The sequence below is a fragment of the Ambystoma mexicanum genome, chromosome 13 (assembly GCF_040938575.1).
Source record: "Ambystoma mexicanum isolate Mex_15411 chromosome 13, UKY_AmexF1_1, whole genome shotgun sequence".
Classification (NCBI taxonomy): domain Eukaryota; kingdom Metazoa; phylum Chordata; class Amphibia; order Caudata; family Ambystomatidae; genus Ambystoma; species Ambystoma mexicanum.
The window spans coordinates 42104240-42130427 of record NC_090938.1 but is presented as its reverse complement, the minus strand read 5'-3'; the positions used below and the strand labels follow the sequence as shown (position 1 = coordinate 42130427).

Here is a 26188-nt window from a genome sequence, read left to right as displayed (position 1 = left end):
ACTCTTCGAGTCGAGCACTTCTCCAGTGCCATACAAGAAACACAAATCGTTGACGCCTTTGGCGTCGATAATTTCGACTCCAAAGCCAAAAACATCCTTGACGCCATTATCGAAGTCCTCTTCGAAGACCCCTTCGACAACTTCGAAGGATTTGCCAATTCCTTCGAAGCAGATGGAAGAGGAAGAAAGGAGATTCACTCCGTTGCCCAGGTCAGACTTTTTCAAATCTATGTCAGCAATTTATGAAGTCTGCTTCAGAAGAAGACAAGGTTACTCCTTTGGGAGTTACTTATGGTACAAGACAAGTTCCTGAGGAACTTATTGACCAGGAATCTAGAATGAGAGACCTGAGTGATACTCAACATTCTGCCAGTGGGGTTGACACATCCCCAGAATTAGTTTGCCAAACCTGATCCTGCAGAGCATGCAGATGCTGGGTACAGGGGTCATATGACCAGGGTAGTTGAATATATGGGTTGGGGTAATAATTCACCCATTTTTGAACAAGATGACATGACGGATATAATCGTCAAGGGACCTCAGAGATCCTGTTCTCCCTTTTCACAGGGCCCTTCAAAGCACTGTGGAATAAAACTGGGAGAAACCAGAGACTATTGCTGCAGATAGCACTTTTCCAAGAAAATATAGACCAGCTGGAACGGATCCTGAATATTTGAATAAACATCCGACTCCAGAGAGTTTAGTCATTCAGGCAGCATCTACTTCAAAACAAACTGCTTATCCAACTATCCCTCCAGATGGAGGGTAAAAACAATTGATGCCTGGGCACGTAAAGTTTTCACGTCAGGCAGTATGGAACTTAAGTCGGCAAATGTCACCTGTACCCTAGCCAGGTTTACCCATACCCTGTGGGACTGTATTTCGGCGGTGGCTGATCATATTCTGGAAGGCGAGGAAAGGGAAGGCTTCCTGAATATAGTCAGACGGGAAGGAGGCAATGGGGAATGTCTCCAGTCTGGACTGGATACTGCTTATAGTATCAGCAGATCCATGTCTGCAAGCGTTGTGCTACGCAGATTTGCGTGCTTGAGGAAGTCGGGGTTTGCACCAGACGTGCAAGCTAGACCCCTCCATGCCCTTTGATGGCTTGAGGCTCTTTGGCAGAAAGGCTGATGAAAGCCTAGAAAAACTTCAGACCTCGAAAGCGGCAGCTAAATCACTTTGCACCAGCCTCTAAAACCCTATTCCGGCTCATCTTCCTGGAGGGGTCGTTCTTTTTGAAACTACTCCTCTTTTGGTAGAGGAAGGGGACAGGCTTCTCAAAGGGGCAAAAGCAACTTCCCTCGTGGAGCACGAAGAAGAGGTGCAAAATCAGCCTCAGGAGCGGAATCTGTACCCTCTGCCACTCCTGCAGCTTCCTCCAAATCCCTCTGAGGCCTTGCTGCACAAAACACCCGTGGGAGGCAGGATCTCTCAACATCTGAAGGAATGGCGGGGCATTACCTCAGATGCTTGGTCACTGGAAACAGTAGCCCAAGCTTACTGTCTCCCCTTTCTAAAAAGGCCTCAATCCTCCACCAGGAGCCAACTCCGCCAAAATTCCGGATCCGCTCCCGTTGCAGGAAATTTTAGCCCTGCTAGAGAAAGGTGCCATAGAACTGGTACCTGTAGCGGAGAGGAACAGGGGTTTGTTACTCCCCATATTTTCTCATCCCAAAAAAGGACGGAGGACAGAGACACATCTTGGACTTGAGAAACTTGAACAAGTTCCTCAGGAAGGACAAGTTCAAGATGGTGACTTTCTCAGATCCTTCAGACTCTCCAACTCCAAGATTGGTTGGTATCATTGGACCTTCAGGATGCTTACTTCCATGTGCCAATCCATCCAAAGCACAGAGTACCTGAGGTTCGCGATTGGCAATTCTCATTATCAGTTTCGAGTTCTGCCATTCGGGTTGACCTCCGCCCCGAGGGTTTTCACCAAACTGTTGGCGGTTGTGGCAGCAAGTCTCAGGAGAGGGGGTATTCACATATACCCCTACCTGGACAACTGGTTGATCAGAGCAAGTTCTCAGAACAAGCTCGGGAACATCTTTCGATCACCTGCCACTTCCTCCACAAATTGGGCTTCTCCCTCAATTTCAAGAAGTCCCACATACCATCCCAGAAGCTCCAGTTTATCGGAGCAGTCTTGGACACTTCCTCAGGAAAAGCCTCGCCTCCCGAAGTGGGAGCTCTCCACATCCAGCAGATGGTAACGAAGTTCCAGAATGCCCAACATCTACCGGCCTTCAATTTTCTCAGGTTGCTCGGCCTCATGCCATCCTGCATTTTCATAGTACGAGAAGCCAGGTTGAGAATGAGATCCCTTCAATGGGCACCAAGAACTCAGTGGTCCCAGTTCTCAGGGAATATGTCGGATCTTCTGCAAGTCCCGAGCGCAGTTGCTCAGGATCTTCTATGGTGGGCTTGCAACGACCACATTCTCAAGGGAGAGTCGTTTTGGCAACCATGGCCGGAGATAACTGTAGTGATGGACGCCTCACTCACGGGGTGGGGAACACACACCAACGATCTGACAATCAGCAGTCGTTAGTCTCCATCGGAGTCCGAACTACACATCAACCTGTTGGAGCTGAGGGCAATTAGACTAGCTCTGAAGGCCTTTCTGCCCTCTGTACAGGGAAAGAATGTCCTAATAATGACGGGCAACATGGTGGCCATGTACTACCTCAACAAAAGAGTAGGGTCACTAGCACTGTCCAGAGAGGCAATGCAGCTATGGTTCTGGGCAATACAAGAAGGAATCTCTATTGGCGGCAATTCACCTAGCCGGAGAGAAGAACACGGCGGCGGACTCTCTGAGCAGGCAGAGCACGGTCTCTCACGAGTGGGAGATAGCTCAGGAAGTCCTTCTGGAGATCTTCGTCCTTTGGGGAACCCCTCAAAGGGATCAACCGGAAGTGCGATCGGTACTGCTCAAGGGAATTTCCTCAGTAGTGGAGTGGAAATTTCCACTACTGTACGCGTTTCCCCCAGTCCCCGTGATTCCTCAAGTAATCGGGAGGTTGAGAGTTCAGGAAAACCATGATCCTAATTGCCCCGGATTGGGCCAGTAGAACGTGGTACCCGGACCTTCTAGACATGTCCATCTGCCCTCCAATACGTCTTCCGCAAAGAGGATCTTCTCTCGCAAGAGGAAGGTCGGGTTCTCCGTCCAGAGGTCAAGACACTCAACCTTCACGCATGGTTTCTGAGAGGTTGAGATGCAAGGATTGGGATCTTCCGGATGACTTAATGGAAATCTTGCTTTCGGCCAGAAGACCAGCAACAAAATCTTTGTACCGATGTCGCGGGAACAGGTTTAGTAACTGGTGCAAAGACAAGGATGTGGACCCTTTTCAGTGTGGCACCCCAATGGTGCTTTCTTTTCTGCTACATCTAGCTAATCTGGGGCTCCAGATAGGAACAATCAAAGGATACCTTGCTGCGCTGTCCATTTTCAAGCACTCCTCGGAAGAGGTTTCATATTTCACAATACCGTTAATAATTCAATTCTTAAAAGGGCTTACTAATGTATACCCTCCAGTACCTTTTCATGTACCAACTTGGGATTTAAATTTAGTACTAAAATTCTTGACTTGCATACCATATGTCCTTTGAGGCTTTTAACTTTAAAAACTGTCCTTCTTGTGGCCCTATCAGCCCGCAGGCTTGGCGAACTTCAGGCTCTCATGCAAACCACCTTATACTTTTTTTTTTTTTTTTTTTTTTTTTTTTTAAATAAGTGTAGTCCTTAAAGTTAAACCTTCGTTCTTGCCAAAAGTAGTCTCGGACTTCCATTTGTCACAAATAGTACTACCAACTTTTTATCCTCCTCATCTGGGCAAGGAAGAGGAGAGATTACACAGACTAGATCCCAAGAGGGCTCTTAGTTTTTACATCTCAATGATGGTTAAATTGAGACAAGATGACCAACTATTTGTGGGTTATACTGGTCATAAATTAGGCTTATCTGTAACAAAACAGACCATTTCCTGCTGGATCATATTAGCCATAGTTGAATGCTACAGATTAGCGGGAAGAGAACCACCAGATGGGCTTTGTGGCCATTCTACAAGGGGAATGGCTACTTCTGCGGCTCTAAAGAGGGGAGTCCCGGCAGCAGACATTTGTGCAGCTGCAACCTAGAAAACAATGCATACTTTTGGTAAACATTGTTTGGATACTGCCTCCTCTAATGAGGGTTTATTTGCCAAGGCAGTTCTGCATTCTGTCCACAAACTGAAATTAGTACTCCCGCCTCTAAAATTGATACTGCTATGGGAGCCTATCGCAAGATGAGGAATACGTGGGAGGACACAATCCATTCGAAGAACAAGTTACTTACCAACTGTAACGTTCTTTCGACTGGATGTTCCTCCCACGTATTCCTCATCGACCCTCCCATCCTACCCCAGAGTACAATTTTACGTTTCTTACACTTTCCTCTCATGAATGTATCGGTCAGGGGGCACGCCTGGGTGTTCCTCCTATATATATTTCATCGAAAAGACAGAACTGAAGCAACGGGCGCGGCTCGAGCTATTTATACCATCAGTGACGTCGACACGGTACAGAGCCCGTTGAGGGACAATCGACGCCACAACATCGAGCACAGCGCCCTCTGCCGAGAATTGTTTTCCGAAGCAGCGAAGCTGGAGATAACGAATTATCACAAGATGAGGTATACGTGGGAGGAACATCCAGTCGAAAGAACGTTACAGTTGGAAAGTAACTTGTTCTTCTGCTGCCATTGCAACACATTTTGCAGCTGGTGTAGAAATAAAAGAATTGATCCATTTACTTGTGACACACATTGGCTTTGTCTTTTCAACTACATTTAACCCATCAGGGACTAGAGGCTGCTATAGCAAGGAGCTATATGGCTCCGCTCTCCGGAACATGGTTCCTACTTCAAGGTTCCTATGGTCATCCAATTTCTGAAAGGGTTGACCAACATATTCCCACTGGTTCCTTTTTATTGTTCTGGTCTGGGATCTTAACCTAGTTGTAAGCTTCCTGATGGGTTCTCCATTTTAACCATTACATTCTTGTCTGCTTAGGATGTTAGTCTTTAAAAACTTTATTCTTAACAGCCATTACTTTTGCTTGCAGAGTGAGTGAGCTTTATGCCTCGTGTTTAAAAACCACCGTTCAGCCTTTCATAAGGACAGTGTAGCTTTGAGGGTTTGTCCCTCTTCTGACAAATAGTGTCAGAATTTCACCTGACACACAAGATTGTATTACCCGCCTTCTACCCACCACCTCGTCCATCTAAAGAGGAGGGGAGATTACAGACTGGACCCTAGAAGAGCCTTGAGCTTTTACATTAACAGTTTGTAAAAATAAGAGTATACAACGGTTTGTTGGCTATGCAGGCCACAGAATGGGACAAGCGGTCACCAAACAAACGCTGTCTCGGTGGATCATACTTCATATATCCGAATGTTACAACTTGGTGAGGGAAAGAGGTTCCCGAAGGTCTAAGGGCCCACTTGACCAGAGGTGTAGCCACTTTTTTCAGACCTCCAAAGAGGGGTACCGCTACTAGACATCTGAGATGCTGCCACCTGGTCTTCTGTGCATACATTTGCGAAATATTACTGTTGAGATTCCCTTTTGGGCTGGGAATCAAGATTTGGAAAGGCTGTGTTACACAGCATAAACCAAAGCTAAACCAGAATAAAAACTCCTTTCCCACCTCCTGCAACAGACTGCTTTGGGAAAATCTCAAAGATGAGGAATACTTGGGAGGAACATCCAGTTGAAAGAACATTACCAGAGGTAAGTAATTTGTTCTTCTGTAGGGTGACGTGACCTGTATATGCAGGGCTCCAGGTAACTGAATCCCCTCTTATTCCATATCAACCAAAAGCTAATTTTCTTGGGCGTATCGGCACGTTTACTTTTAACATGAAGTCCTGCATTGGTTGAAATGGTGCGATCAATTTAATGATCTACTGGATTGATGTGTACTATATTGGCTGAGAAATGGTTAGATCCATGCAACTCGAGATATGACCAGTAGGGAATATTCAGGGGTAAAGATGAAACTTTCAAGCTACTAGCCAAGCATAAAGTACCCCCTGAATCTCCCATATAGAAACAGCTCACCATTTCTCATTCACCAAAAGTCCTCATTGTCTAGTGCAGATTTTGAGGCATGCTAAGCTGTTTGTATGTGATGCGCACAAGAATGAACTGGGTTTGATGACCCAGGATGCTGACAGTTTATAAAGCAGGACTTTTTTTGTGGGTAAAGGTAAATAGCTGATGGTTATGCATGTTTTGTACTCAACATTTTGAGGACGTTTGACTCCTCACAGGGGATACTTCACTTGGTCACCCTCGTATCACTGAAGGCAAATTCTTCAGTCTGAGTGAACACTGTACAAGAGACCTGTAATGCTTTTGGAAAAAGGGTCCCTCAAGATGCAGTACTGGGGGAGCGCTGAAACCAGAAACTAGTTCCTTGACTAGTTGGCCATTCGATTCCTTTGCAGTCATCTGCAGATCAGGGCGGGGCCCTAGGATCAATAACTGCGAACAACATGAGGAGGATCTTTAGACAACTGAGCCGCATTGCAGTAGAGCCATCAGAAGTCCTGGCGAGCAGATGCTAGAATAGGTGAACGAGGAGGAAGAAGCCGATGCCTTTTAGCACAAGCAGAGCTTTTAATGGAAGTGCGCCCCAGAATACATCCGTTTTACACCCTCCCAAAATGCAAGGAAAATGTCCATTGTCTTTGAGGTCATCTGATTGCATCCAAGCTGCCGTCGTGAAATGTTTGTTATCCAGATTGCTTTCACCCAGGACATAGTTTGGATTAGTCCTTTTCTCATTAGTTTATTGGCATTACCATTCTCATTAGTTTATAGTTCACTAATTCTTAGTGGATTAGTCCATGAACTCGCCAGGAATCCACAATACACAGCCCTTGAATTGTCTTGCTCTCACCGCAAGCACTTCAGTAGAAGAATGCCTCAAACCGTTCATGTGATGCACACACATGATCTTAACGAAAGCTCCTTAAATCTAAAATTATCACTTGCCGTCATGCGGCAGCCATGTGGGCAAATGTAGCCACTCCCAAACTTCTCTTGTGGCCTTCGAGGCATTAACCCAGTGTCAAGGATGGCAAATTCAGAGCTTAATGATGGTGACTCTGGTCTGCAGTGGCTCAGCTCCCTCCATCCTCTGATTCGCCAGAGCCACAGGCCCACACCAGGCATGTGTTTTCTGGAACATTAGCCATTGCATTTACCTGAGGAGCATACACCAGAGCACGCTCCAGCTAATGAGAGCACAGCGTCAGCCACTACAAATGCACGGCATGTTCTTAAACTGTGGTGACATCCCATCAAATGCATCAAGTTTCAATCCACCTGCTGGACACATTACTTCCCGCACCGAGCTGTACATTTAATCCATTGGTGGCTTCTTGGCAGCATGAGTCTAACTTCAACCCATTACAACATACACAACACAAAGATACAATATGATTGCATTTAACAGAACTGCAGATTTACCTCTAATTAGATTACTTTGTTGTGTAACTTTGAGTACCACTTTGCATTATGAATTTCGCTAGCCAAAAAAAACCCTACATTTTGACAAGCAAATGGCAACTTTTTAAACTGGTTTGTGCTTCTCTAAATGTTAATTTAAGTTTCAGCTTATTTAAAATTCCCTTTTGCATGTCTCTGCCAAATCCTTGCAGGTTCTACTAAGCTCTAAATCCTTAAGGCAGGGTGTGAAATGTGCACTTTTCCTCTAGACAATAGCTAGTGATTGACTCTTGGGGTATGGTGGGCTATGGAATTGAGAGCGTGTGACACGTGGCTGGTTAGGCGGCTTGTAATGTAGAATCTCCACCCCCACCCCCAGGTATAAGCATAGACCTCGTACAAAGACTTCGAACAGACTTTATTCTACTTTGACTAGGCTTAATGTAATGATGTGCCAACGTTAACCCACACTGTCAGTGTTAATGGCTATATACCCAGTAATTAAGTTCTTTTGCCAATTGCAGCATGTTCTGAAATGGTGATTTTAACCATCTCAAAATGCAGTGTACATTTCAGCATAGTTAAATTCCTAAGCCTAGTCAAGTGCCGGTCAAGTGGCACAGCGAGTAGAGTGCTCGCTTTGACATCCATGCAGAGCCTGCTAAGGCAGGTTCGAATCCCGGCGGGCCCAAACTCAGCCTTTCATCCGTCCGAGGTCGATAAATGAGCACCACACACCGTGGGTAATGAGCAGCGCTCAGATACCTGAGGGTTCGTAGCGCTACATAAATGCCAAATTATTATTACTAAGTACCTAGTAAATGCTTTATTTTTTAAGTTGAACACTTTACCAAATGTATGATTAATATAATGGGCATGCCATGAACTAAAGTATGTTTGCTGTTGTTGGGATGGAAATGAGTCTATCCCACCGCTCCTAGGCGCTTCCAAATAATGCGAACCCCATATGAGGCAATATAACCTACGGGGGGGGTAGGTGCCCTACGTATCACCAGATGCCATACGAAGACCCTGCAGTGCGTAGAAGTAGATGCTTGGCACTAGAAATGCCCACACCGCCTTTTTGTGTTCGGCCCAACAGGGACAGGCCGCAGGCTCGTGTTGCTCATGTTCTCAAGATACTAAGTCCAATTTCTACACCACATGCTGGCTCTGCTTGAGCCGTGTTTCCATGGAAGTCCATTTCCCCCTCATCCCTTCAGTGTTGCGAATATTTAGTATCGCCGCTAGGAATGCACCCGGCGAGGAGCTTGAGACAGCACCAGGCTCTGCACTGTCCACTCATCTCCACTAACCTGCCATTGGGCCTCTAAACCCCACCCAGCAAGGTCGGAGCCAGCCCCACACTACTCACTAGAACTCCCCACCCGGCCCCCCAGACCTCTAATTTCTTGATAAACACAAGACCCCCAGGTCTAAAAGCCTACTTGATTGTATTTCTTTCCAGACATGCCTCCTGTAACATGAGGTACCAGAAAGGGTAAATCAAAGAACTCTCCCCAGGGGGGAGACGTGGGGTGCGGGAACTGTTATCCATGAAGAGTTGAATGTATGGGTCAGCAAGACTGTATTTTATTCTCCTCTGTCCCGGGCACCCCTTTCCTGTGCTGCCCAGGTGCCTGCCATAATGAACAGTCCGTCTCAGTTGTCTAGTTTAGATAGATGCAATGTATTTTATGAATGCCCTGGCCTTACTGCAAGGATGAGCCCAACTGACCCACGCGCCTCAAGATAGACTGGGAAGAACCAGACAATTATCGCCTGTCATCCCCTTTGGAGCAGGCCCATGTGTAGTATGCCATCAGTGGCACCAAACCGTCCTATAGGTGTATGACAACGATTTTTGTGTGTTTAACCCAATGTTTACTGATGTAAGACCAGAGCGCACTGGAGATGCACAGTTCTTTGCTAGCACTTGTAAAAGCCATTTCTTGGTTTATTTCCCTAGCGTGTTGTATTTACTCTGGAGTGTACGTATAGAGGGACCTGCCTTCACTGTGTGCTTAATGTTCGTATTCATCCCTTGCCTTTTGTATGCGCACTTTCCTTACCCCTTCATTGATGTCCAGGGCGCGCGTTGGCACCTACAGTCTCACCATCTGTTCAACTGCGCTCTCCCAAATGGCTTCTCTCTGATCACAGGATTCAACGGTAGTGCTGATATTTACTATTGGATCCAGTGGCAGAGGAGAGGTTTCACATCGGAGGATATGCTCGACGACTTGGTGACATCCTAAAAAAAATGGCATCATGCGCATTAAAGTATCAACCATAGGAGGAAATTGGGTAGAAGCCTCTTTAAGTGAGCAGTACTTTGCCAAATATGCCTTTTTAAAATGTGTATTCAAAATGCTCTCCAATGTAAGAATTTGAATTATTTGCACGATCCAGAGTTGAGTTTTTCAATGGACGTGCGCAGACCTATGCAATATCAGAGGTACTGTTACATGTACCTGAATGCTTTAAAACCGAGGCATAATGAGATCCATGGCGTGTGGGTCTAATGCTGTATTGCAAGCCATATTTCATGCTGTTCTATCAAAGCAATAGAACCCGAGGAGAGGGGCATTACCGGTCTTGTCATTGCCTTGGGGCGATAGTTACAAGCCTGAGCGGGGGCTTTGATGTAGTCCCGGGCCATTAGCAGACTGGTAATGCCCCCCTCTGAGGGTTCTATTGCCATTAGTACCCCCAGCATGTCGTACCAGGGTACTAAAAGCATTTTTTTCTTCTGCTTTCTCGGCTCGAGGGGGTAAACAGTCTGCCAGGCATCGGGCAGAAGGTACTACAACCTAGTACCTTCTTCCTTTCCATGCCGGCCATTGAAATTAACGATTAAAAAAAATAAACAAAATGACTGTAATGAACTCCCTTCACCTTTTCCATCGTGGCTAATCGAGCGCCCTAGGTGGAGGGAGAACTCTGCCGAAGGTAAGTGGGGAGGGGCCTAAAATATGTGAAAAAGGGGACGGGGGAGCCCACTTAGCTGATTCCCTGCAAGGGAAGATGACAACCTCCCGCTCTGAGGAGGCTTGGAGCATGGTCTTTCCCTGTGTGGTGGTAACCCTGTTCCATGCTTCCTCATTGGCTGGGAGGGTGCCACACCACCCTCGCCAGGTAGTAATGGACACTACAATAGTACGTTCCAATACAAGAATGCCCACTAATCACCACACTGATCACGCGCCTTATGGAAAATGTATGTTGCTAATAGAGGCAGACAAGTTAAAATGCGATTACAGACGAGACTGGCGACCATAAATTATCTTTTCAGCTATAGACCATGGAAATGATGAAACCTTGCACGAAGAGTAACACTACAGCTAAAGACCGTAGACTTGTTTTAAATGCCAAGTGCACTAAAATTGCCAAATTAAACTATCAAATGTACCTAATACAGACCGAATATTAAACTTAGAATATCGTTGTACAGAAAAATCAATTGCGTTGTTGTAAATGAAAAGCAAGTGACCTTGGTAATCTGGCTTGGCCACACAGTATATTCCTTGTGGAAGGAAGTCCCCTGACTGTTTTACTGCTTTACATTTTAAAAAGCAAAACCGCAATGTGCTGCAGATGGAAGTGTCGAGCCCATCTCAAAATAACTATTACAATTTTTGAGAATATAATTGAACTGGTATGCCTCTTCCAATGTATTGTACCACTTCAAACTAACTTTCGATTTAAGACCTGCAAACAGGTTGGTATACGTATTGACTTTCAACTTTGTGTTTACATTGAAACCGATGGCATTATACTGACTTGGCATCTGTGCTATACAAATTGGGCCGAACTGTAGACCCATGTCTAACTTATCCTTTGAGTCACAATGCCAGAAAGAATGTTCTACCCGTTCCAGGAGTATACTGATCAGGCAGCCCCCTCTTTAATAGCCCTATTTCAAACGCGCCAGAATATCCCAAGCCATGCTTGATCCTTGGAAGCCAAATTACCTTTTGCTGGGTCTTTCTGCCATACTGCACTGTAGGCCACAAAGTAGTACTGTTGTCTAACTGCATGTGGACATTTGTTGAATTCCAGATTTCCTCCATGATCGCTCCACGCAGGTAAATGCTGCACAGTCTGTAACCGCCACAGACTGTGTGCTGTCTCTCAAGGCTCCTCCATCTCATCTATATTTATTTGGATTTGTAGAGCGCAATGCAGCCTTGGCTCTTCAACTCGTACATGAGGCTATCACCATGCTGATTGGCAATAGCAACATCTCCTGCCACCTGCACGCCAACCACTTGCAGGTGACTTGTCTGATGAAAGAGCTGCACAGGCTATTGATATTTTAGTTTTATTGCTCTGGTACAGATGTGTTTCAGAGCGCGAGGAGGCAAAGGAGGGGAACAAGGGAGAACAAAAACAACAATCTTGCTACTAGGCCCAGTGACTTTGAGAACGTGCAAGTGCACGGGAGAGGGAAAAAAGGCTCTTCCTTCATGAGTCAAAAAACAGGTGTCATACTTGGCAGCAGTCTTCTCCATTCACTGCGTCTAATGTTTAATTGGCCTCTCCTCTGGGGCTTTGTCTGACAACTCTCAATAGGGTTAAGGGGATAGTTCACTCAAAACTTTTATTGTTTACAAAGATGGGCCATAATCGATACATAAAGTATATTTTTAAAGTTCCTATGTAAAATTGTTGGGAAATGGGGGCATCCATTTTCTGAAATAAAGCAACCTCCTCTGTTCATGTTAAGCTTTAAGTTTCCGGTGCCTGGAAAACTTAAACCGAAAGTACCAGCATTTGTGAATACTATGTCGCCGAGTGGTGTAGTATTTATAATTCCCGGTACTTTTGCTTTAAGTCTCCCACGCTCCCCCGGCCCAGTGGACCGGAGAGACTTAAAACGAAATGCGGCATGCGGCTTTGTACTTCTCATTGTCTGGACTTTTGCTTTAAGTCTCCCGGGAATGGGGAGTCTGGGAGAAGCAGGAAGAATAAACAAAAAAAGGGGAAGTGGCAGCATGCACCCAGCAGCACAGGGCAGGAGCCCCAACCGCATTATCTGCTCTCCGGCAGTAATAAGCAAAAGCTCCCAGTAGGGAGAGGAGGCTGCTTCATTTCACAAAATGCTAGCCCCCTAGTGTTAAAAAAAAACACTTTCAGGGTCATTTCCCATCAATTTTACATAGGAACTTTTTGTAAAAATATTTTATAAATTTTTTATAGCACTATTAATTTTACATAGCAAAACACACCATATGAGCACTGGTATTTAAGTGCAGAAATAACGATGATATTACCAAACAACAAGAAGCAGCGGGGTCAGAAGGTATGTTGAACATATTGTAGAGAATCGGAGGCGTTTTGGCAGGTCGAGGTCTCTGACACCGGGGCAGGGGGGGGAAGAGGGGAAGGCAGTGGGGGGAGGAAGGAGTCTGACCTCAGTACACATCTAGCCATTTTCCCATATTTTCCGAAATTTTCGAGGGCAGCGTCTCGCATTGTAGATGCAGCGTTCCATTGATGCGCATCTACTCACTTTGTTGACCCCTCGGTTCTGGCATATAGTCTCATCCAAGGCTCAGGTTGCAGCAACCAGTCTTTACCCTGACCCCAGTGCAACCGCTAGGAATGTTTTTTTTTTTAATTTGTTGAATTCCACCTTGCCCCAAATCCCCAGTAGTATCATTTTAGGGTACTGTGGTACTGGGGATCCCATAACATTGGAGATCTTATCCGTACATTCCCCCCATAAGTGTTGCAAAACGTTGGTCCCAAATCAAGTGGAAGAAGGTGCCCTTTTCGCACTTCCATCGGAGACGGGTCTCGTCCCCAGTGTCCCCCCCCGTTTGGCGAGAGCTGTCCAGGAGTAGTAGGAGCGATGGCGTATTTTGAGTTGTACCAGCCTCAGCTTGGCGTCAATACCCATGTCCCTGAGAAACATCATTGCATCCACCCAGTCCTCCGATTCCAGCCTACCCAGGTCCTTTTCCCATTTTTCTTTCAACCTGGTGAGTTCCTTATTTTGGAAGGAGTTAAGAGCTTGGTAGAGCATGGAGATGACCTTGGAGGGGATTTGGTCGGGGAGAATGTTGGGTTCGAGGGGAACAGGAGGGTGGGGTAGAGCGGTTTTGTATGGGAACTGTGCTTGCAAGGTGTGAGCAAGCTGTGCATGTCTAAATCAGTCGATGGGCTGCAACCCACATTTTTCATTTAGCATTTCAAACTCTACTAAGCCCCCCTCTTGAATTGTGTGCCAGTGTGCATATTCCTTGTTTTTCCCAATTCCCAAAGCAGCCCATTCTTTGTATTTCTGGGAGGTGCGTGTTATGCCATATGGGTTGGGCTAGTGTTGCCCTTTTCCCCCTAGCCAATGACTTGATGTGCATCCTTCCATGCATGCTGAACGTGGAGTGACATTCTTGGTATATCAGACCCACTCGCTTTGTCAGTGTATAGGCTCTGGAGGGGCGAGATGGGGTGCATAGCTGATGTATCCATGCGGATGTGCGGGAGTGTGGCATCGCCATGCAATCATTTGTTTACCACCCCCGTGTGGGCCGCCAAATAGCAAGTGCGGATACACGGCAACCCGATGCTTCCCTCCCATACTGAACGCTGGAGTGTAAGCGATCCTGGGCTGTTTCTCCTCCTCAAAGCAGGGTGCGTAGGTTCCTGTATATTAGTGTAAAGGTTTCGAGGGGGAGGGGTAGTGGGGATTTCTGTAAGACGTATAAGAGTCAGAAGTGTCAACATCTTTAAAAATGCTGCCCTGCCAATTAGTGATAGTGGTAGAGACTACCAATAAGAGACATCACTGTGGAATCTATCTAGTATGGGTTGTAAATTGCGCTGAAGGAAGTTGTCCAGGCTCGGACCAATACGTACACCCAGATATGTGAAGCCCAAAATTGAGACGTGGTATGGGCAAGGCTCGGGGATTGCAGCCTCCCCTACCTGCATCGGGGAAATTGTTTTTTTGTTCGTTCACCTCTAGGCCAGCAAAGCTCCGGTATTCCCTGAGTGTTTGGGATCGAATTGGGGAGGTGGTCACGATCCCCGAGGTAAGAGATCATCTGCATATAAGGAGAGTCCATCTTCTCCCCCTTCTGGCCATGCAAATCCAGACCAGCTTGTGTCGTGGAGTCTGATTGCGAGTGGTTCAATTGCGAGCAGGAATAGCGGGGGCAGCCTTGACTGGTTCTGTGGCTGAGTGGAAATAGCCTGTATAATGTGCCGTTAACTCTCACTGTTGCTTCTGGAGATGCATAGAGAATCTTGACCCAGGAGAGGAACTCCTGTCCAAAATTCATTTGCCTCACAATATCCCATAAAGCCTCCCACCCGACTGAATCAAAAGCTTTTTTGAAATCGACCTCGAGCAGCCCCAGCGGTTGCGATAGCGCCTGGACCCGGTCATGGGCAAATTGGATTCTGCGTAGGTTGATGCGGGTGGACTTGTTGGGCATGAATCCGCACTGGTCTCCGTGGACAAGGGATTCATTCACCCCAAGTAATCTATTTGCAAGTACTCGTGCAAGAATTTCTGCCTCTCATTGATCAGTGATATGGGTCTATGAGGCACAGCATTCCGGGGGCTTGCCTGGTTTAGGGATAACCACTATGCTTGTTCTTCTGAGGTCTAGGGGAGTGTACCCAGTTCCTTGCTCCGAAGGAGCATGCAGTGCATATATCCCATTAATGAGCCACCTAATCGCTTACGTGTTTCTACTGGAAACACGTTCTGGGGTCTTCCCAGTTTGAAGCTGAGCTAGGGCATCCTGCATCTCATTCTCGCCTCGTCCAGTTGCTCAGTGTGCTGTGTGGATAGTCGCGGGATCTCTATCTGGTCCAGAAAAGTGGCGTAGGCGGGCGCAGAGCTCTCCACAGGTAGGGTTAAGTCGTTCATAGTAGGTGGTGAAAGCCTCCGCAATGTCGGAGTCTGCCGTCAATAATTCCCCGGCAGGCGACTGGGCAGCCCGTACATGTCCTTTACTTTGCTCGCGCTTTTCCAGGCAAGCCAGAGTCTTACCTGCCTTAGCTCCCCCCCTTCCCCTCATAGATTTGGCTGCAGACCGACCAATGAGCCGTCCAGGCATCTAAGGCTATATTGCGTAAAGCCTCTCGTACCATGGGTAAGGCCTCTTGTGAGGCTCCCTTTCCGTCAACAGGAGTTCTTCACACTCAGACACCTGTCTCTCAGCATCTACAACCTTCTGGGTATGGGTTTTGCGGTGAGCCGCCACCAGGGAGATAGCTTCCCCTCGAAGGACTGTTTTATATGCCTTCCATATCATGATCTGACATTCCACAGAGCCCTAGTTTGTCGTTTATTTTGCAGCATTCCGTGGTCTTACACTCAAGCCCTTCGGCAATCTCGGGCAGTCCCAAGTAATGTGTTCAGGTGCCAGGCGGCGTCTGGTTTATGTCCTGTGTTTTTTAGAGATCTAAGTAGTGGGGAGTGATCTGAGATTCCCCACGCCGAAACCTCAGCAGATGTCAGCCTATGGGACATATTCTTAGGGATGAAAAAGTGGTAGATTCTCGAATGTCTTGTCTGCATTGGAATAAAACGAGTGTCTGTAGTGTGTAGTGTCCTCCAGGTGTCAGATAACCCTGTTGCTTCAACAAAGGTATATAGAGCAGTCGAGTACCCTGAATCCTGTGACCCCTGTGTGATCTATCAATAGTAACCTCCATAACTTCATTAAAGGCCCCCTCTAGGGCCCATAGATCTGCATGTTCTTCTAGCAGTATTCCCTGTAGCTCAGCTAGGAGTTCCTTTGGGAGGGGCATAGTTCTCTGAGGCCCCATCGCTCGCCCCACAGGTCCCCGATCACCACCAGAAACCAGCCGCGGGGGTCTGGCTGTGCTTTCTTGACCTCCCAGGGGACCCGTTTGTGAACAAGTATCGTGCCCCTAGAGCCTCTCGAGAACCCTGCCTGGTGTGTGTGCGGGTAGTTGGATCTTTTAAAAAAAAAAACTACTGTACCAATCAGGTGGCTTTCTGTGAGGAGGGCTACGTCTGGGGAGTATCAGTTGAGGTATTGGAGTACTTCATTTGATGCAGATGCCAAGGCCATTACATTCCATGTCAATGGGGACAGCTATCCGCTCGTGTCCTATGCGCATGTGAAGTGTATGAAGGCTTCAAGGAGGATCATGCGCCCTAGTAGCCCCGCCCCCACCCGCGAGACCTCGCCACCCCACCGCGCAACCATAAAACCTGAACTTAAACCTTCTTAGTGAGTCAGTGAACTGTGCCCCATAAACTCCCCCCACCCTGTGCTCCTCCCCAACTAGAAGCACCTGTCGCCCAAACATTAGGGGGAGGGTGTAATACCCAATGCGGTTGTCATTGTATGTTATCGGGCCAGTTGCTCGGGCTATGTGGAGGAAAGTGTCCCGATCTCTCTAATTCATAAGTCTGGCAATCACTGTGCTATCGGCTGGGATCCTGTGTGCCCTTTCGACAGAAGAAATTAGAGCTTTTTTGGGGCCATGAGGTCCAATAGCCAGCTTTCTAAGAACAATTCCATGGACTGTCCTTTTTCTGGAAGCCCCAGAATGCAGAGGTTTTTGAGGTGGGATCTGCCGTCACGATCTTCTACTCTCGCTTCCAGGGTGGTGGGTTTTTTTTTCTCCATGTGTTCAAGATATTCTTAGTTTCTTGTCTGCGTCTTCGGTATCTGAGATCCGCTGTTTGGTTTCCCCTACCGTGGACGTTAGGTTGCGCAGGTCTTGGCGCAGCAAAGAGACCAAGGTCAGGCCATCCAGTTTAACCTCTCCCGATGTCCTGTACTCGATGGCTGCCATGATGTCTAATCGACAGAGCCTGACCTGTCTCGTGAGTCGTAATACCCATTCCGGCCGCATCTGCAGAGGTGGGGGCCCTGGCCGAGTAGCCATGGTATATTTGTCTATTTTATTCTGTCGAAGTTGCGAGGCTTATTTTTCTCGATCTGGGTCAGTCCAGTAGGCCAGTCTGAGGACCGACGCCTTCTTTCTCCCTGGGAGCAGTGTCTGTCACCTTGGAATTTGTTGTGGCGAGGATGGGTATCGTCCCAGGAGGCACATGAAGTGATCAATAGAGGCCACACCAGGGTTAGTGGTAGCTCTGGTATTGTCCGTTCTTGTGAGCAGTCCCAGAGGGTTCAGGGTGAAGGTTCCACTGTCAGTTCCAGGCACTGGCGGGCCAGTTCAGTGCGTATGTGTGCTGGTCTCACAATTGCAGGTACTGCGGGGCCCTCCACAGACTGGACCCTTTAGTTCTGGCCGTGAGATGATGGCTCCGTGGTCTCCTTCCATAGGTGTGATATTTCACCTAGGGCCTCTCTCTCTTCCTGGGTCCCTCTTGTTTATCACTTGTGGTGTGTCTGTGTCTCCTGTCGGCAGGGGATCACAGCCTTCCCAAGCTGTGCAGGGGGGGGTCTGACCCAGCAGGGGCCCCTCACTCGAGCAGGATAAGGGTGAAGCCAGAGGGCCGTCTGCAGCCTGAGTGGTCTCCTGAAGGCTGCACACAAAGCCCTCACTGTTCGGGTTGGTCTCCAGTTGGATTATTACGGGTGCAGCCCTGTATGGCAGCCACTAAGCAAATCAGTCTCTCGTCATCCCTGTGGGCCCCCGTCCGGGTGTAGTCCCAGACAACCGCTGCACCGCATAGCCAGATCTTTCCTGCTTCACTGGCTGTATTCCGCTCTGTTATGCCAGTGGTGGCAGCCGCCCCATCTTAGGCCGTGTGAGCGGAGGGTGTCATCCGCACTCAGTTTCTGTGGTCGCCGGGATCTCCTTATTGTAGCGGCCATGTGGTTACTCCGGCCGCATTCCCCTCCCGCCTTCCGTTCCTCCTGGGTGGTGAGTTGGAGCATTTCACTTCTCCGGTCCTTTCTCTGGGTCTGGGGGTCGAATATGGTCCGAGGTATGTGCGCTGTCGGAGGGCGATCCCCATGCGCTGCGCCTCGGCCTCTTCACTTTCTTCAGCGTCGCTCCTCACTTCCCCCTGGCAGGCTCCGCACACAGGCCACCTCTCACCAGTGTCCGTTTTGTGGCTTTATCTGTTACAGGAGCTCCTGCCCCGCATGTATCAGGCGTCGGCCGTCCGGCTCTTGCTGCTCCACCTTTCTCCCCCCTCCCCCCCCCCCCCCCTTCCTGGACACACTCCACCCTTCATCCAGCGGAGCAGCGAAAGCCTACGTCTACATTTGTTGGTGCAAAACAGCGCACCCCCTCCCTCCCTTTATATATATTTTTGATTATGGCCCATATTTTTAAACTAAAATTTAAGTGACAAGTTGACTTTAATCCCCAAAATTAAGCCATTAAATAGGAATTGCAACGTCACAACCTAAATAAGAGCTCTCCATTCATCAACCTCTACCATAGAGCGGGTATTGGCAACGCCTAATCCTGCAACCACATTTAGTGTCTCCCAGGAGACTGTCAGCTACTGCACAAATCCAGAATTAGAGCTGCCTAGGTTATTCAAATCCCACCTGTGTGGTTCAGATTTCTTGTCCATTAACAGATTGATTTGAAACGCTGTGCAAGTAAACTTGCATAATAAATTTAACATAGCCGCAGACCCCTTCTAGGCATGTGCCCCTCGCAGCAAAGGGTTCACCCAGACGTGCTACAAAAGAGAAGAATTGGTAGATGCCTCATTGGTAGACACCAGAGGCCTACAACTAAGGAACAAAAGGACACAAGCCCTCAGATTTGATCCCGACCAGGTCTCACTTTGAAGGGGGCTAAAACTGCTTTATTGTGATGCCCTCATCCAAGTTGATGGCCTCCCGGAGCAGACCTCTTTTGCTATTTGTATTTGTTATTAACGGGCTATTGGCACTCTTAATGAGCTACATGTATACAAAGTTGCTACAAGTAGCCAGAGGTCCATCCCAAAACCTGGTGTGGCAGAGGCTTTCCAGTAGGGCTTTGGGTAAGGGATGAGGGGCAGCCTCTGATCATAATTGGAGAAGGGTGTGCCCAGCAGCCTTGGAAGAGCAGGTGATGTTCCATGGGTTAGTACACTTGAATCATGGCAGCCTTTGCGTGGTAAAAGGGCAAAAGACCACTGCATGTGGGAAACTTGGAATGCCCTTTACCCCTGCACTAGAACTCGTATGTGACATTTCTGTGCACAAATGCACCTTTTTAGTAGCAAAGCTCGTTTTCCAGGAGCAAAATGTCATTTTGTTTTACTTGAGTAGTCAAACTGTTTAGTATGCAGAATGACCCCTTCACAAAGACCGCCATTATCCACTCGTATTCATCATTGTCCAGGTGGGAATTGGTTTGCTTTCATTGTAAGAAGCTGCACATGCTGGATTTCCAGGTTCGCAAGAAAGTGTAAAGGTTTCTTGGGGGTTTATACTGAGGTACTTCTGAAATGTTCCCTTTTTTAAATTGCTAGTGGGTCCTTGCTGGGATTTGGCAGAAGGCAACTGGTTCTGTTTAGGGGAACATCCAGAGCACAGTCAGGGATTGTGATTTGCCCCAGATCAACTGTCAATTAGGATTTCTGGGAGGATGGGGGGGGGGGGGATTTAAAATGTATCCAAGCTCTGAAATGTCATGTATAACCTGTACTGCAATGCCTCCTCGGCATGTAATGAGCTGCACCTATACATGCATTACAAGATGATGTTTCAGGCTGTCAGAGTGCTGGACAGTCTCCAGGTAGCAGTGGAAAAGACCAACCATCTAATATTTTGTTCTCACCCTCTGGTTTTCAGGAAGTTGAGATCGTGGTGGCTCCCTGCCCATCCTCCCAGTCAGCAGAGTTCACGCTAGACGATTACATCAAGCAGTTCCTGCCTGTGGTGGTTTATGGCCTTAGTGAAGAAAGACTTTCTCCGTCTGATGTACATGAACTCCAGGAAATCAAGGACAAGTTCTCTTGGCCCATTTTCTTCATTCGGGTCCCTGTGCCTGGCACGGACACATCTTCTGCTGGCAATGCAGAGAATGAGCGTTCTGCCCTCTACCACCAACTGGCAGCCCTGAATTACCTGCACACTAGCTGCTGTGGGGCACAGAGCATGCTCATGGAACAGTTTGATCGGATTGGACAGTTGAGCCTTTTTGCCAGGCAGGTGCTGAAGGTCCACCTGGTGGATATAGCCACGGGCCTGAACCAGATGCACAATCACAGCTTGGAGTTCTTCATTAACCAAGCCTTTGACATGCAGCGGGATCTACAGATCACACCAAAGCGTTTAGAGTACACGCGGCAGAAAGAAAACGAGCTCTTTGAGTCGCTCAAGAGCATCGCCAATCGCAAGCAGGAGGAAATGAAGGACATGATTGTGGCGACCTTGAACAACATGAAGGACGAGCTGCTGGAGGATGCTGCCAACATGGAGTTTAAAGGTAATCTGAGATCCCCACAAGGGATGGCGTTGCATGCTGATGGGATGGGCTTAACTTAATGTGCAGGTTTCCTTCCGCTGTAGTACTTTATGATCAGATGAAATGAGGTACCCTTTAAGTTCTTTTCCTCTAAACATCTTCCCCTCCCTGCCTTTACTGCACCATCCAGGTTTTCGCCTTTGCTTTTTAGCTTGCTCTCTAGCCACAAACACATTTCAGAGGTAGGGCGTGAAGCCAATTGGTGAGAATTTAAGGAGATTGTACTGCTGTGGTGTAGATGGGGGGGAAACGGGGGGGGGGGGTCAAATTCGGCTTCATGTTTGAGTTAGATGCAATCTCATTTTGGTGTGTTCGAATTCACAATTGTAATAATTGGGAGGTTCTGTTAGGCCTTGTGACATGCAATTTATCTCGTAATGGAGTACAAAAGGTACCATTTAAGATGCAGAACCAACTGCAAGGTTTTTGCTCCAATATATATTTGAGCAATGTTGAGAACTTGTATAACGGAGGGTTCTAAGTTGGTTATTGGCATTGGTTTGGTGGCACCATAAACCATTGGTTGAAATGACGTATCCTGATTCAACTCACTCACCTTTCCCAGCACATCTGCTTCAAGGCTTGCCAGCCAATTGGACATTTTGATATTTATATTTGTTGTGTAGTAGGGATGCAAGTTATAGGTACATACAAAAGAATAGAAAACAATATATAGAGTAATAAAGGGTTACATAGCAGTGGAGACCCATAATATACACAGTGGTCATAGATTACATCAAAAATAGTATAAGCATTAGAGTGAGAATTGTCAACTAATACAGTAAAAGGGGAAGGGTAAACCGGTTATATCCATAAAATACAGGGTTGCTAAGGTGGTACAGAAGCAATATATACAATAGTTAATACAGTTGGGGGGAGCCTGGAATTGAGGCTAGCAAGTTTCCTGGGAAGTGCCAGCTTTTGGTTTTCTATTTGAATAATGTAAAGGGGTTCCATTCTTAGGTTGGTAGTTATGGAGTGCCATCATTTGGATGCAAGGACAGGGAAGCTGCAGCCTCCAGCTTTTTGTCGGTTGTAACTTGGGATTGACAGTTCAATTGCGCTGATCTAGTATGTCGATTAGATTGCCTTTTGGCAAATTTGTACACCAGGTAATTGAGTACTGAGTTGGATAGGCACTTGTGTGTGAGGGTCAGGGTTTTAAACAAGATTCTTCTTATGATAGACAGCCAGCGGGCATTGTCTAGTTTCTGAGATAATGTGAGATCTAGGTATGTTAAAGACTGCTCTAAGGGCATTATTTTGAAGGCCCTATTTAAATTACATTTGCTTGTGCCTAGGTAGAGCGCATTACAATAATCCAATTTGAATAGGATAAGCGCTTTAGCTAGTGTGGAGCAGCTCACTGGTGAGAGGAAGTGTCTGCATGAGTTACTTTACAAGTGTACCTTGTTGCTGAAGTTATGGTGTTCACTTGTTTCGTCAAAGTTAGGGCTAAATCAAGGTAGATGCCTTCCCCGTTTATAGAGACTGGGATGATTATGCTGTCTATGGTGAATGAGTTGAAGGAGGTGTCTAGTTTAAGTTGGCTTGGGAGCCGGTCAGCAATAGCTTGGTCTTCTCATCATTAAGGCAGAGGCCATCCATGCCTGAATGATGAGGTAAATTTTGTTAAGTAATGTGGAATTCTTGTCGTAGTTGCCAGTGATCGGGATGAGGACCTGGTTGTCTGCATAGTTGGTGTAGGTGACACCTAGGCGGTCCAAATCATCGAACAGTGGCCTGGTAAATATATTATAAAGTATTGGCGACATGCAGGACCCTTGTGGAACTCCACAAGTTACTGGTGCTGGGTCGGCTGCAGCTGTGGGCGAGAAGACTTGAATCAGTCTTTTGTCTAGAAATGACTGTATCCAGGCAGTGGCTTGCTCAGAGAAGTGGGCTGATGAGGTGAGATGGTTACAAAGGACTTTATGGCTGACAAGGTCAAACGTCGCAGATAAGTCTAGCAACAGGAGGAGTGTTAGGTTGCCTTTTATCTTTTTGGTCGTCGATCTACGTTTTAAGGTCAGTTGGTGCGGTTTCTTTTCCGTGTCTGGATCTGAACCCCGATTTTGTCTAAGACCGAGAAGGTTGTTTCGAGGTGGGCCTATATTTGCAAATAGACTGCCCTGTCCAGAATTTTCAAAAGGAATGGCACTGTGGTGATAGGCCTGTAAAATTAGTGGGGATGTTCTGGTCTAAGTTGGGCCTTTTCAGGAGTGGAAGGACCCATGCACCTTTTAGGTTGGTGGGGACTATGCTTGTTTCGAAGGAGGAGTTTATGAAGGACGTGATGGCAGGTGCCAAGTCTTTAGCTGCCTCTTTAATGATAGTTGCAGGGCATGTCTCGCCTTGGCAGCGAGATGGTTTGAGGCAAAGGATTTTGTTTTCCACTTCCAGGATGGATAGGGGTGAGGATTTGAAAGGGGTGCAGGGTGTTCCAGTTGGGCTTTGAGGCTTGGGAGGGCTATTGCAAGAACTAATGTACGTTTTTTTTTTTTGTATTTTTTATTTTGGATTGCAGCAGTGATTATTTTATCTATCTAGGAGGGCTGCTTGTATTTTCGAGCACCAGGTTTTGTCTTTGGTGCACCTGTCAGTGTGCGGGGAGGGGAGGTGATTATAACTCTCTAAGAATTTTGAATAATTATTTGGGGCCAGATTTCGCATTACTTTTCTATAGTTGGAGTCACTTTTGGTTTGTTCAATGGCCTGTTTGTATTCCTTTGCGATTTTTAGGAAGGTGTCTCTGTTGGGAGTGGATGAATGATTTTTCCAGTCTGTTTCAGCCTTGCTTTTGTGACATACAGGGTTTTGAGGCTGTGGGTGAACCAATTAAAGTGTGCATGAGGCTTAGCTTTCCTAGATTTTAGGGGAGGAATGGTGTCAATGGCTCTATGGAGCGTTTCGTTGTAGAGGTTCACGAGGTTGCCGGGTCTGTTTCAGCATTTGAATAATTTATAATAGGTTGTAGGAGGTGGGAGTAGATTTTTTTTTTTGTGATATTTTTGTTTCTTGTTAGAGCTGGAGGGACTTCGGTGTTGCTGGAGATAGGTTGCGTACCGGATTGTACGGTGAACATTATTGATTGATGGTCTGTCCAAGCGCATGGTGAATTGGAGGTCATGATGGTTTCACAATTAAAGTCGACAATCCAATCAAGGATCCTGCCTTTTTTTTATGGGTGGGAGAATCCTAGTTCTGATATAGTTAGCTAGGGTAGTGGCAGCTGTGTCATTAGTGTCAAGGTAACCAAGGTTAAGATCACCCCGTAGTAGAATTTGGGAGCTGGGGTTAGTGTCGGTGGCTAGGAGTTGTAGCACTCCATCTTCAAAGGAGGATGTAGGTCCAGGCGGTCTGTAGACCAGGTGGATCTTTAATGTACGAGAGGCTGAGAGGGGGCGTTTAAAGAAAGGAGTTCAGCAGATGGGAGTGGTTGGTGGTAGGGCTCTCAGTCCGAGGTTAGTCTTGCTGATGGTGATGCTGCTGCCTTTGGAAGTTTCTCTATAGAGTCTGGTAATTGTATAGTTGTCTGGGTTGGCTATGGCGAGTGATGGTCCTGCTGCAGCATGCAGCCAGAAATCTGTGATGGCTTAAAAGTCAAATTGGTTGGTGGTGATGAGGTCAGCCAAATTTAGGGGGTGTGCTATCAGTGATCTGGAGTTGATTAGTGCTCCTTTGATTGGGATTGTAATGTTGCTAGGCTTCTTAGGACTGGTTGCAAGCTTAGAGAGGAGAGGGTCATGGTTTGTGGTGGACTTATCTGGTTTCGATGTTTTATTAGTTGTGATTTTAGGTTTCATTAGTGGTTTGGTAGTAGTGGTGTTTTGGTTTAAGGCTCAATCCTAGTCTGAGATTTCAAGTGGCTATAGTGCAAGGCTGACTTGGCATAGGTCTGGAGGCATAGCGGTAGATCCATAAGGCTGGTGAGAAATTTTTGATGCAATTTATTGGTGTGGAGGCAAAAACTGTGGGTGCTATGTAATCGTGGCGGGGAAGGGCAGCAGACCTAGAGAGTGAGACGATATTCTTGATAGGAGACATGGTCTGGTATCGTCCTAGTGATGCATTGCATCTTACAAGGGCTTAAGGCTATGGCTTCTAGGAGCAGGAGGGTCTGTATGGTTAAGATAAAACAATAGACCATTTCTGTAGAGGGGCAGGGCTAGCGTTGTGCATAGGCAGGGCTAGCGTTGTGCATAAACAGGGCTAGCGTTGTGCGTAGGCGACTAGTAGCATAGAGCACAATAGCTTGTATGCCAGACACTAGGTGCTTGCCGGTAATGCAATTGGGCATGGACTAATGCAATTGGGCAAGTGTTAGGTGTGATTGTAGGCTACAACACAAAGGTAAGATGTGAGGTGGCAGGATGGGGACTAGGCGAAAAGCGACTGTCCATATGGGACATATGTGAGCCAGCTCATAGTGATTACAGGTAATACAATTAGTCGCACTTTGCCTAGGCCTATATCCTGCCACATCATTTGTGCCTATCTGCAAAGACACTAACACGTGCCCCACAATGAGCTGCGACACGTGGAGTTCTGAAAGGTGAGGCGATAAGCTCACAACTGTAGCTTGCTGCTACACTAAGATTGTATGCGCCGAGGTGGAGTTAAGTTTGAATTGGGAGGTGACATACACGTACAGCTTATAGTAAATGGGGAGGGGGGAATGGGAGGGGGAGTGGGAGCCGATGGGAGAAGTAGCGCAGGGAGTGATACTCACGTGGAGGAAGTCAATTAGGCTATGGGGCAATGGATGTTAAGGGCAGAGCGCGCAGATCAGTTCATGATCCTTAATTACAATGTAATGTGAGCAATCTTACTGCAAGGTAAAGTAGGTACAAGTTGAAGCAAGCATGTGGATAGAAGCCGCAATGTTCATCTGGTGTGGTAGAGAGGTTCCAGCCAGTGCTTTACAAACGAGATCTGAGAGCAAAGGGTTCGAAGGTGAACTTAGTTTGAGACAGTTCTCCAGTCCTCCCGGCTCATGGCAGGCTTGGGACATGGCCTTTATCTGAGGGCCTTCGTTGTGCAGCCGGGTTCCTCCTACTGGCAGTTATTGGTTGGTTAAATACTCGCTGATGCCATTGGACAAATGAGTCACTTAATTTGTCCCTTGCCATTAATCTCCATTGGCCTTTAGTTCTTTTACTAGAAGATGGATATATGCATTGTTAAATGGAAGTAAGATTTCTGTCTGTCCGCTAGTCTAGAGGCATTGGCCTGAAAAAGATGTCCTTATTGCTGAGCAAACAGTCAACCCTTTGCCAAAATCTAGTGG

The 26188-nt window shown here is 47.0% G+C and overlaps 1 protein-coding gene across 1 annotated transcript in view; it reads left to right on the top strand.

The window, feature by feature from the left end:
* DSTYK (dual serine/threonine and tyrosine protein kinase) overlaps positions 1–26188 on the top strand; it is a 307229-nt gene that overhangs the window by 159638 nt on the left and 121403 nt on the right. The window contains exon 3 of the mRNA XM_069633139.1: positions 20223–20859. Coding sequence (XP_069489240.1) covers positions 20223–20859 — 637 coding nt within the window. The remainder of the gene's footprint in view (positions 1–20222; positions 20860–26188) is intronic.